Below are 13,147 nucleotides of genomic sequence, written 5' to 3'. Positions count from 1 at the left end.
CCTCCCACCTTACCTATGTAAACCTACGGTTTACAAAGCATGTTATGTGCATGCGTGTTTTCTCTTACAATCTTTACCAACAGCATTTTAATTTTACAGAGGAGTAAACTGAAGTTCTGGAAGGGCAAGAAGACTGTCCATGTCGTATAAATGGTATGTGGCTGACCACTAGTCAGACCCAAGCTTCTGACTCAAAGTCCAGCATTCTGCCACAAGCTTTGCCTCTGGGAACTTACTCGGTCAAACATCCGATTCAGCAGTCTTGGAACCACAGGGAAGACTGTGGGTTGAAGCACCTTGAGGTCATCCATAAGCAGCCTGATATCTCCTTGGAAAAATCCTATTCTAGCTCCATGGCACAGCATCACACACTGCAGGGGTCAAGAGACACACAAACACTTCATCACTGCAGCAGGGTTACACCACATACAGAGAGGCGACACATGAGACTTCAGGACTATGTTTCAAGTTAGTTTCCAGAAATCTTAAGTTTCTAAATGTAAGGGGCTTATAAAGATTTTTGCAGCCAGGTGCCAGTGGCTCACACCTGTAATCCTAACTAATTAGGAGGTAGAGATCAGGAGGATCATGGTTCGAAGCCAGCCCCAGGCAAATGGTTTGCAAGACCCTATCTCAAAAAAAAAAAAAAATCACAAAAAAGGGTTGGTGGAGTGGCTCAAGTGGTAAGAGCACCTCCCTAGCAAGCATGAGTCCCTGAATTAAAACCAAAGTGCCACACACACACACACACACACACACACACACACACACAAAAACTTTTGCATTTACCAGTCAGGCAGGGTACAAACAACATGGAAATATATTTCTTTTGACCATCCAGAAGTTAGCATGAAACTAAGATGTACTGGTTTTTTGAGGGTTTGTTTTTGTTTGGCAGTACTGGGGTTTGAACTCAGGGCCTCTCACTTGTTAGGCAAATGCTCTACCACTTTAGCCATACCCCTAGCCCTTCTTGCTTTAGTTATTTTTCAAATAGAGTCTCGAATTTATTTGAGGCCAGCCTGGACAAGATCCTCCCATCTACACTGCCTGCATAGCTGGGATGACAGGTGTGTGCCACCTTGTCTAGTTTTTATTGGTGAGATTGGTTCTCATGAACTTTTTGCCCAGGCTGGCCTTGATCTTCCTGATCTCCACTTCCCAAGGAGCTAAGATTACATGCGTAAGCCCCCATGCCAAGCAGATGTATCGTTTCTAATGATGATCAGAATCTATTTTTGCTTAATGATAAACATCTTTCGAGTAAATTACATGTTCTTACATACTTCAAATATTTTTAGACTTCCAGAAAATGTAGGGCTAATTTATTCTCAAAATAAAAACTTGACTACTTGGTTCCCCTCTAGGCTTCTTGAAATCTCATTTCCTTTTATTTGAACCTAACTAAAAATTCCTGTAATGACACTGAGCTGAAGTGTCATTATACAAGTGTCATTGCTAAAGTCAAGGCAACGGGATCTCTACTACCAGAATGACTTGCCGTGTAGTTCCAATACACTGCATGAATTTTCCCCTGTCTAGGACCAAACTGCACTAGTATGCCAGATGGACTTGACAAGTAGTCAGCCTACTTTAATTTTTTTTTTTAAAGATTCAAAAGATGATGCAATAGGTACAAACTACATGAAAGCAAAACCACTAGAAAAGTACGCATGGTTCACTATTGAAGAGTTAAAGCCCAGGAGGCTTTTGTTCAGTGTGGCCTCCCTTCTGGGCACCTCTTTGGTGCATATCATCTACTGGCAATACATCTAAGTTCACCTTATAAACTCACAAGGTCCTGAAGTGTTCAAGAAGCAGAATAACAAATAGAAAATGGGATCTGATGATCCTTTGGGGTCAAGCAAATCCTACAGGGCAGCAGCCAAACAAAGGGTTGGGCTCTCTACAGTTTCTCTTAGTCTATTATCTGTCTTAACTCCCAGCACAGTGCTTGTCACACAGCTGGTGTTTAATAAACACTCAATAATGAATGAATGGTGCCCCACTGGTATAACTTCCAAAACTGTTTTAAGAAAAAAAAAAAAAAAGATGGTTCTTGGTTATTTTTTTCAATTAGCTGCCAGTTGTGGACAAGGTGCCCAGGTAGAGGTCAAATGAACATCATTCTAAGGGCACTTAAATATTGGTGAAAAGTTAGTCTTCGGTCAACTTGTGCATTAGGAATAAGCACAACCAAAAGAAACCTCACTAGGCTTTGTCAGACTGAATGAATAAAAATCTTCCTTTTACAGTAAATCTTTCTGCAACCATGTCCACAGGAGTACCCTTCAAAAGTTTAAGTTCCTCATTTAGAAATGAAGTACCCAGTTTAGACCACCCCCCTACTAAAAAAAAAAAAAAAAAGAATCTATATTCTAATAATTTCTGCCATTGTTAAAATGGAACTTAAGAAGTGCCTATGAGGGTGACGATCTGCATCCACACTTACCAGCATCATCTGTTCAAACATGTGTGCAAGTGGTAAATAGGAAATTTGTGTGTCACTTTCATTCACGACAATTACTTTCTGCAAAACACAACAACTTAGCAGAGCACAAACAATAATGCAATCAGGAAAAACATAACCAATGCCTACCTCTACAACTGTCTCAAACATATGGGCAAGAGGCAAGAAAGATATCAAAACGTCACTTGGGGAAGGGCTGATCGCACCCTGAAAGCAAAGACACCAGTGAGGCAGAGAAGCGTTAGAATGCCAGGAATTTCCCATTTTCTTTCAGAGCACATGGTAACTCAACACTGAGCAAAGTCCACTTTTAGTCTGCAATATTCCATTTCAAAGAATGAAATGAAAAACAACACTTTGTTTTGTGGTGCTGGGGATTGAACCGAGAGCCTTGCTCATGCTAAGCTTGTGCTCTACCCAGTCCCAAAGGCAGTATTTTATTCGAATTCAGAGGTCATTCCAAATAACAAAGTACATCTACTTCAAGAATTATTTCTTCTGTAAGGAAAATTTTGGCCCAGTTGGAATGTTAAGGGATCATGTGCTCTATTTACTTAGTATTCTAGAGTTATAGCACCCTTTTAGTTGGCAAGTACAACCCACCTGAAGAAATGCAAGAGTTACTCCACCATAACATAACATAGCATGTTATGTTGCTAAGGGAAGAGGGAGAAGCTAAGATTCCTAAGGCCCCTTTCATGTAGAGTATTTGAGTTTGATCAACATTTTTACCTTAAAGTCTTACTTTACCCCCAGGAAAATATGCTAATTTGTTTAGTGTAACCTCAGATCTGGCACCAGGGGTTTTGATCTTCTATAAAATTCTGATCATGATGAATCTCAAGGCGGATTAAATGTGGATGTCTGGTTTCCTCCAGAGCAGGCCTTACTTAGCAGCAGGTACAGTGAAGGTTTGCATAGAATGTTCACATCATTAGCAAAAAGAATTCTTGCCAACAGCATCTGCTGCTAGACCAATTCAAAAATGATGACAGGAGAAAAGGATGAACTCGCTTCTAAGTCACACCTTCCTCCCTCCTAAGGCTGGGTCATACTTAGTAGTAATGTGGCAACAGGTGAAAATATCATTCCTGGGCAAACATAGCGGCCCTAGGAACACTGGATGTAGGTTAGCAGACCATAATTGTAGCTTAATTCTCATCAAGTGTGAACTGCATCCCAACAAGTATTTCTTTTCTGCTGTCTATATTGGGATTTGAACTCAGGGCCTCATACCTGCCAGGTAAGTACTTTACTACCTGACATATGTTTTCAGCCTTGAACTTGTATTTTTTACTATGAAACTGTCACACAGTGAGAAATCAAACTCAGTAATAACCCTTTTTTATTTTTTTTAGCACTGAGGTTGGAACCTTGGGCATGCACTGAAAGTATACTCTCTACCTCTGAGAAACATCTCCCAGCACCCACACATTTTAATTTTCTGGTTTAATATAAAATAAAATGTCCACTCTCAAGATTCACAAAATTGAGAATGTCCCTTCATAGTATAACTGATTTTAAATAAAGTTCTGTGATCATTTTCTTCAATAAGCACCAAAGACATTTTGAGGTATCTTTGAGGGCCTATCATGAAATTAAAATTTCACTTTGGTAAGGTATTAAATGTTGAACTCTATTTATAAAGCATTATACCAAAAAAAAAAAAAAAAGATATTTGGGCTTATGGAAGCAAGTGTGTAGTAAAATCAAGAGGCAAGACACTTGAAGATCACCCTTCTATAGCTGCCAAAGATTTCCACTCCCCCAAACCATTAAGCACAGGCTTCTGCCACAAAAATCGGGTTACAGAATACTCCCAAGATACTGTGAAAGCAAGATGTGTTAAATACTAATGAGTATGGGGAAAGGCATTGCTCAATAAGCACCTTTATAAGGACAAGTGTGAAATATATCCTCCCAAATTCATATGTTGAATTCTTAACCCCCATGTATTTGGAGGTAGGGCCCTGAGGTAAATATATTTGGGAGTGGACACTGAGTCCAATAGAACTAGTGTCTCATAAGAAGATGAAAAGACACCAGAGTTCTCTGTCCGAGCATGCACAGAGGAGGAGCCATGTGAGTACCCAGAGAGAAGGAGGCTATCTGCAAACCAGAAAGAGAGCCCTCACCAGGAACCAACTTTGCTGGCAGCTGATTCTGGACTTTCAGTCTCCTGAACTGGGAGAAAACAATGTTTGTTGTTTAAGGCACCCAGACTCTGGTACTTTGTTATAGAAACCCAGGCAGAGAGAGACCTGTGGGTATCAAACTTTAAGATTACAGAAAATAAATTAGAGCACTGAGGATTTACTCATTCTCACACAAACTGACCAACATAAGTAATAATAATTCAAAAACCTTCAGCAATCTTTAACATTTCATTGCTAACTTAAGTAAATTATTTTCCCAGTACTGGACTAGTAGATAAAAGGATAGAAAGTCATCTTTCCTTTGTCCTTTCCTGAAAATATTTACAGAACATCATCCAAATAGTTTCACTATATAAAAGATGCAGTACATTCCATCTGCCAGTTCGTCTTAATAATGGTCCCAAGCAGGAGCTAGAGACTAGGTCCACAATAAAAACCATTTGACAGAAGGTGGCCTTTGGCCATAAAAAAGTTCAGACCTCATCTACATTTCAGATAGTGTTCTTATAGGCAACCCAGACCTAACTTGGGAGACTGCCTTTCCCACTTTCATTCTTGAAGCCTAAAGCCAGTCAATGAATATGAAGAAAGATGATATCCCCATCCCCAAGTTACCTCTGTTGCTTTCACAAAAGCTGAACAATCGCTCACTACATTTCGGTGAGTGATCATTGCTCCTTTGGGGTTGCCTGCAGAGTACACATGAAACAGAACAAAATTAAAGACACTCCATAAAAGAATGTCAGAAACTCCGTATAATTAGTCTCAAACACTTCTACTGGGTAGCCAAATGTTGAGTAACATTACATTCCTAAACAACCTTCAATCCTTTCAATGAAACTTAATTATCTTAAACAATCTTCCTCAATGGGGCAAATTTTAGAGGGATGCATATCAATAGGAGAAGCAGCACCAGGAATTCTAACAATTTGCCCAGAAGGGTGAATCTAATGTCATCATCAATAAATGTTTCAGCAAACACATGGCCCTCTTGGTTCCGAGAGGATCTTACAGAACAACAAGAACACAGCACTTGAATCTCTGTTCCTCTTGCTTTCCTTCCACCCACCTAGAATTAGCTAGCTTGCTACCCAGAGAGTACAGACTTCCAATACCACTTAGAAGCAATTTCATCTCAAAATTTACCTGTAGTTCCACTTGTGAAACAAATTATTGCAAGATCTTCAGATGCTGGAGGCTGAAGAAGATTACATTTTTAAAAATGGCATACATTAAAACAGAAAAATGTAAGCCCAAAAATATCACCCCAAATTTCTAAAAGTCTCCAATATGACCAGACATTGAAAACAGAGGACTATGTAGGGTCTTCCACAGAACACTTACCCTGGGCTTCCTTCTGTTAGCTCTTCCAAGGTCCTTAACAAGAAGAGAAAAAAATGCCTTAAGTGGAAATGTTTTCTAACTGTAAAGAGTACGTTCACATCAACTCACTTAACGCCGCCTTTGCTGTGGGAAAGTCAGCTTAAAGCATCGTTTTAAATTAAGCGAACTATAGCCATTTTAATTTACCAGAGCCAAAATAGTTATCCACTGTTCTAAGAAGCCATTTTACAGTTATCTCCTCTCATCAAAATGATGTCAATGGTATTACGGCTGGCCTCTGAAATAAATAGAGTTTATTTCTGGTCCCCACTTCCATTTCTCTGTTATGGCTTTAACAAAGCCCTGCTCTTAGCCTTCAGCAGGGAGCTGCTATCCTTGGCACCCCCAGAGTCAGAATGCAGCACTACCTGACCACCCCACTCTGTGTGACATCTTCCCTCAGGAGAAAATCCAACCTCTGCCAGATTTAACCGCTGGTCACCGAGACAGGCTCAAGTATCTGTTCTCCCCATCAGACTAGACAGAAGCTTTGTGAGCTTCCAATCACAAGGCAGGCCACAATAGAAGATCTCAGACCACGTCCCGAATGGGTGGTAAGGTTCAGGAAAACATGATCACTCCAGTGCAGCAGTTCCAACGCAGCTCACAATGACTACCACTGGCATGGCTCAGTTTACTGCACCAAGCCACTTTCATATCCATTAATTTTTAAAAAACAAACTACTTTCTTTTCCTATTAAAATGGAGCAGCTTGAGCGAGCATATGGAGTAGGCATGCCTACGATACAATGGAAATTAGACGGGCTTGCTCACGGCTGTGTGAGCTTTGCCTGCCACATAGTCTTAAACAGCTTTTAATCTTAATCACATTTTAAATGACAAATGTGACAGCCCACTGATTAGAAACAGGAACACTGATGTCCAGTTAGTCGCTGACTGGTGCTGTGTGCTAGTCTTTGTAATCCTAGCACTCAGGAAGCTGAGGTAGGAGGATTACTTGAGCCCAGGGGTTCAAGACCAGCCTGGGCGACATAGAAAGACTATCAGAAAAAAGAAAAGAAGAAAAAAAAAAAAAGCCAACTATAACAGTTAAAGCAATGATAATTCTGTGTTTTTCAAAATAATCTTTATGAGCTCTAAATTTTTACTTAATCTGAATTTCTTTCATAACTTCTGAAGATTTTTTTCAATTCTTCAAACTAATGTTACATAAAATAAAGCAATAGTTAATATGTAATTTGCTTTTAATTTGGGGGAACAAACACTATCTAAATTAGTGTGCTATTTGCCATGAAAGTTTCACAGTTTTCAATCTGTCTTTTAGAAAAAAATACAATTACAAAAAAAAAAGTCACCATTTTAAGGTTAAAAACATCCTATGAATAAAGCTGAGTTCTAATTGATATTAAGTATATTGACGTATTTAAGAGTAATGAAATCTGTAACCTACTGAAAATGCATTAAAAAATAAGATGGACTGATGAATGAATACAGAGGTAGAACGATAGATTAATATGTGATAAAGCAAATACAATAAAATTTTAATTGTGCACTCTTGGTGATGGGAACATGGCTAACTACTTATAACTCTTTCAACTGTTCATATGCTTGAAATTTTTCAAAATTAAAATACTAAAGAAATGCAAACCTTCCAAATACCAATGCTTCTATTTTTGATCCTTTAAAAAATATATGTTAATATAAACTTAATTCCACAATCAACCATAATGCTAATTTTAAATTCATTTTATTTCTTCAGATCTTCACCTTTTGCTCATAAAATTTTAAAAAGCGTTAAGTCATATGAAGTAGGCAAGTGTAAAATAAAGTCTCATACATTATTATTTTAATATAAAGTTTATATATCAATCACTGATTGAAGTAATATTTTAATTTTCTGATTATTTATTATTCAGCAAAGTGACAAAAAAAACCCTCCTGTGTGTGTGTGTGTGTGTGTGTGTGTGTGTGTGTGTGTGTGTGTATCTGTCTGTCTGTCAGTCTTCAGGGAGGGGAGGGGAGTAGGAAGGCTGGGGAAGGATTGCATTATCATGAAAGGGGATTATAGGTGAAAAAACAAAAGTGGAGGAAGTGAAGAGCTAGCTTTCTAAAACCCCAATCCAACAGAGAGCTATAGCCTTTAACAGGCCTGGCGTCATACCACCATGTGTGCACACGTGCATGAGGCAGAGGCTGTTAGAGCCATGATTTTCCCTTTGACTACTAGTTGGTTTTGGAAAGGTTTACAGATCCTTACTTGTACCACAAATTCTTTATAGAAGAAAGAGAACTTATAAAAAAAAAACAAACTTTATAAACCTATTTATAGCAGCTTCATAAAAATATTTATAACTAAATATTATAAGTCAGAAATAACCTGACTTACGCTATTTAGTCTCCTTTTTCTGTGATGTGGATATAAAGATTCTCCTTTCTTGAATTCTAATTCAAGCCTGACTGTGGGGGAGGGGCTCAGCTCACGTGGACCACACTCATTCTCCTATATGACTACCTTTAAAGGTGGCCTTACTGTGAATCTTAAATCCAATGTGAAAAAAAAAAGCCAAATCAAAGATCTACACTGAAAATTCACCAAGACTACAAACGAAGCCTGAAAAAAAGGAAGATGAGGCAGATTTCTTTATCCGACTTGGTTTTTAGAGACAAATCAGTGCTGTTTGACATTCAAACCCAAAGAAGACACATACAAACTTAAAATTTCCAGTTCTGGCATTAATTGGCATTGTTCCCAGCCTCTGGAATAAATACGAGCACACCCTCCCCCACTCACTTTATTAGCAAGGACTTCTGCAAGACATTAACACTAGGTAGGCACAGAGAAGGGAATTTCTGCCCTGTGTCTGCTAAGATGACTGGCCGCTCTTGGGTTACACGGAGGCAATTTCAGGGGCCATGTCTGGCCCTTCAGAGAGTAGGCTGAGTGGGATGACTCACCTCTATGGCTCTCATGCTGATGATTTCCACTCCACACTTCTTGCCTCGTTCCACCAGCTCACTGCCGTACGTGTCCATGACAACTATGATTTTAAGGCCCGGTGTTAACTTATTTTCTACACCCTCTAGCAAGAGTCTGGCCTTCTCTGACTTGTCAGCAAAAATCACAGTGAGTTCAGCTGCAAATGAAGAGAAGATGGAGAATGAACTCTGGGATGTGAAAAGCTTAGTATCTGACACAAGGATACTGTCAGTGCTGCGTTCTTGGAATAGAAAGGTAGATGCATATTTAAGTTTAAATCCCTATCCAATCAGACACGCAAACGTGAAGTCAGTGAATCTAAGCAATAACTAGGTCAACACCCACCCAAAGATCACAGACGTACCTTTGTTGACTATGTACGTGATAGCTTCAGTTCCGAGGGTGTCATAAAGCGGAACCACCACCATTGAGTAAGTGAAACATGCTTGCTCAACAATCACCCACTCCACGATAAAGGCCGGGGAGAGAAAACGAGACGTCATGTCAGAACCACTTCAAGGACAGCACTCTGAGATTCACACAGAAAACACTGATGTGGGAAAATGAACATTTGTGTATCTCCTACCTATGGAGGCGAATGAGGGATTCGTAATGGAGACAAAATCCTTGACCCATTCTTAAAAAGGAATTGTAATTTGCCTGAAGAACAGAGGCGACTAAATGGAAAGAGCATTAACGATGCAAGACCACGCCGGCTTCGGAGACGGAGAGCTCACTGTGGGCTCCAGACAGTTACAGATGCCTTTGTGGGGACATACCTGAGTTTGTCCTTGGCAAGAATAGCACAATTTGGTGGGGAGGGGTGGGCAGGGGATTCCAACAGAGGGGTGCATGAGTCAAGGCTGGGAGGAGGTCTGAGCAATCCAGCTGGCAGGGAGGGTGGGGCGTGTGGTCCCCTCCACAGCCAATACAGAGCCACAGAGGGGTTCAAGGGAGGTGAATCCTGTGGCACTGTATAGGATGACCTGAGAACAGGGGAAGGAGGGTACTTATTTATCTAATAAGATCTCGGAGGAAAAGTGAAAAGGAAAGAAGTGATAGAGCAACTGGTCACCTGGCTACTGCAGCAGCCAACTTGGTTACCAGACCAATGTGGCGGGTCACTTTTACACTGACAATCCCTAGGGGCTGGCAAATGCCCATCCTCAGCAGCACTCTTCAAATGATACTGTCTGCAGGACTCTGACCACAGACCAGAAAAAGATTCAGCTGCCGTAGGAAGGAAGCACAAGCGTCATACTCACTTGGGGAGGGGGTGCGGGGAGGGTGGCTCTGGGTGCTTTTGATTTTTGCTTTTCTTGGAACAGATTTTAAGTTTCCATCATGGGGTCGGGGCTGAGCACCTCAGCAGGCCCTCTGTTCCTGCCCCTTCCCCCGTCACTCCACACTCAGCCACTGTAAAATGCCCATTCCTTGATACAGGTGCACTATGTGACATGAATGTGTGTTGCTCCTGGCATTCCCTTGGCCTCCCCACCACTATTTCCTTCAAGGCATCTCCTCCAGGAAGCCCTCCTTGGCTGAGCTCCCATAATCCTCTGTCCTGTACCACGTTACCAAGAAAGCTACATATTTGGGTCTGTCTTCCTTCACGTGGCACCTCAGGGGGAAGACCCAAGTTACAATGTGCCGAAATGCCACGCACAGTGTCTGGCATACAGCAGGTGGCTTAATAAACAGATACTGAACCAACTCAAGAATATAGGAAGGAATCTGCTCCTTGCAGTAAGGAGTATGACTCATGTTTACATATTCATGGTAAAATTCCACTAAAGCAAAAATTTTGTATGTGTTCATTTGGAATGAAAGAAAGCAAATTCCACAGCCAGCTGTGGAGGAAGCTGTTTTCCTTTTAGCAGAACAGGAAACTCTAAGAAGCCATTCTGATTTATAAAATAGGAAGATACACGGGGATGTAACCAAGATGTCTTTGTGGACATGAGCAGGCAGAAGAAAACATCTGACTTCTTTCAGGCAGGTGCTCAAGCTTTTCCAAGGCAGCTGTGCTGCTAAGCGTGAAGGACACCGTGAGCACTGCCTCTTGGGGAGAGACTCTCATTTCATTCCCTTTCACACAAGTGTTCCCCAAAGTGCCAGGCCGGGCCTAAACAGCCAAGTAACGGGCTGCGTGCACACCAAGGTGACCGCATGGGAGGCCCTTCTCTACTGCCCACAGTATTTTACTCACTTATTTTTATTTGAAAATTCTTTTGGCAGCACTGTGGGGTTTGAACTCAGGGTCTCATGCTTGCTAAGCAGATGCTCTATCACTTGAGCTACACCTCCAGCCCTTTTTGCTTTCATTTATTTTTCAGGTAGGGTCTCACTTTTGCCCAGGGCTGTTCCAGGACCATGAGCCTCCTCCTACCTATGCCTGGGTATGGCTCGCCATGCCCAGTTTGTTTGTTGAGATGGGGTCTTGCTAACTTTTTGCTTGGGCTGGCTCCAAACTATGATCCTCACATCTCTAATTCTTACATAGCTGGGATTACAGGTGTATACTACCATACCCAGCTTCTTTTTGTGAGATAGAGTCTTGCTAACTTTCATTTTTTCATCTTGCTAACTTTTTTGCCTGCCTGGTCTCACACCATAATCTTTTCATCTCTGCCTCCTGCATAGTTGGGATTATAGACACATGCTACCATGCCTAGCTCTTTACCTGTTTTTGAGATTGTATCTCACTAACTTTTTTGCTTATTGGCCTCAAACTTCAATATTCCCATCTTTGCTGTCTGCATAACTGGGATTACAGGCATGTACCACCATGCCCAGCCCTGGCTTGTTTTTGAGATAAGGCCTTGTTAACTTTTCTTTTTTGGCACAGGCTGGCCTTGAAGTATAATCCTCCTACCTCTGCCTCTCAAGTAGCTGGGATTACAGGTGTAAGATATCATATCCAGTGCATCCTCTGTGTAACTTTCTAAGGCATAACAAAAAGCCATACTCTCTGCAGAAAATGCACCACAAAATCTAGATTCAAGCGTAAGTAGGTGTGAACTCTGGCTCTTATAGCCATGGTTTGAAATCTCAAAACCCTGCACAGTAAGTGCTGAGTGGTTGGTTAATACCTCAGGTCTGTTTTGAGAAAAGATGCCAATGAATTGATCTGGGGAGGCCTTGAAACCCTTGTGGATCAATGCTGAGCCCACGCACTCAGACAACTCTGCAACCTGCAAAGAAGGGGAGGACAACGTCAGAACAAAGCTTACCCATGATGGACTGGCTCAGCAGTCAGCAGGCCATGCCACACGGAGGAGGAAGCTACTTCTTTATTTGTGACATGCAAGCTTCTGCTTGCCACAACTCAGTGTGAAGGACACTGATGGAAGGGTTCCAGCCCCAGGTCACAGATGTTATACACCGGGCTGTGTATGCATGTCTTTTTCTACCTCAGTTTTATAAACTTACAAATGCAATAAAGGGACACAGTTTTTCTTTTTTTCTTTTCATGGTGCTGGTATTGAACCCACAGCCTTGCACATGCTAGACGAGTGCTGTACAATGGAGCTACATCCCCAGCATCCAGTCTTTTTTTTTTGAGATAGGGTCTCACTGTGTAGCAACTGCTGGCCTCAAACTCTTGATCTTCCTGTCTCGGTCTCCCATGTGCTGGGATTATGTGTACCACAACAACTGGCTACATTTTTTTGCGTTTATAAAGAACAGCAAAGTAATCAAAACTTATCATTTGGAATAAAGATAGAAACAACAAGTATTCTGACCTTTAAAAAAAATAAGAGCAAGTTCTCATTTTTGGACTCTATAATTCCATTCTTGAGAATTTATTCTTAGTAAATAATTCAATCTTAAAGGGAGGTTTTAAAAAGCCTTATCTACAAAGATATGTATTTCAAAGTAACCTAAAGACAAAAAACTCTAGGGGAAAAAAAGACCAGTTACTGGGTGATTAAGTATATGATAAGTAAATCTCTAAGAAAATGCTAGATAGCCAATAAATGTTACAATTATGAGAAACATACCAAACAGGGTAGCAGTATTAACAATTACAAGCAACATAAGTAAATATAAAAAGCATGTACTTCCATCCTAAATTTTTTTTAAAAAAACTTTTATATCTTAAAATCTTTATTCACAATTGAATTCTCAAATGTACTTTTAAAGCACACACAGGCCTGTAAGAAATAAGCCACACCCATCCCTGCCAGGAATCCTATT

The 13,147-nt window shown here is 40.7% G+C and overlaps 1 protein-coding gene across 3 annotated transcripts in view; it reads right to left on the bottom strand.

Annotated features, from left to right (window-relative positions):
- Acsl1 (acyl-CoA synthetase long chain family member 1) overlaps nt 1–13,147 on the bottom strand; it is a 61,792-nt gene that overhangs the window by 9,949 nt on the left and 38,696 nt on the right. For 2 of the 3 annotated variants that reach the window (XM_020175786.2, XM_074054861.1), the window contains exons 5-12: nt 12,040–12,141; nt 9,312–9,411; nt 8,926–9,104; nt 5,971–6,003; nt 5,773–5,824; nt 5,242–5,315; nt 2,600–2,677; nt 237–371 (exon numbers count right to left, since the gene is read on the bottom strand). In XM_020175786.2, the coding sequence (XP_020031375.1) occupies nt 237–371; nt 2,600–2,677; nt 5,242–5,315; nt 5,773–5,824; nt 5,971–6,003; nt 8,926–9,104; nt 9,312–9,411; nt 12,040–12,141 (753 nt within the window). Of the gene's footprint in view, nt 1–236; nt 372–2,452; nt 2,531–2,599; nt 2,678–5,241; nt 5,316–5,772; nt 5,825–5,970; nt 6,004–8,925; nt 9,105–9,311; nt 9,412–12,039; nt 12,142–13,147 lie in introns of all 3 variants that reach the window. The other variant, XM_074054862.1, reaches the window with a different exon arrangement.

Source organism: Castor canadensis, chromosome 14 (assembly GCF_047511655.1).
Source record: "Castor canadensis chromosome 14, mCasCan1.hap1v2, whole genome shotgun sequence".
NCBI classification, from domain to species: domain Eukaryota; kingdom Metazoa; phylum Chordata; class Mammalia; order Rodentia; family Castoridae; genus Castor; species Castor canadensis.
The sequence above is the reverse complement of the archived record's forward strand: the minus strand, read 5'-3'. Positions and strand labels throughout refer to the sequence as shown.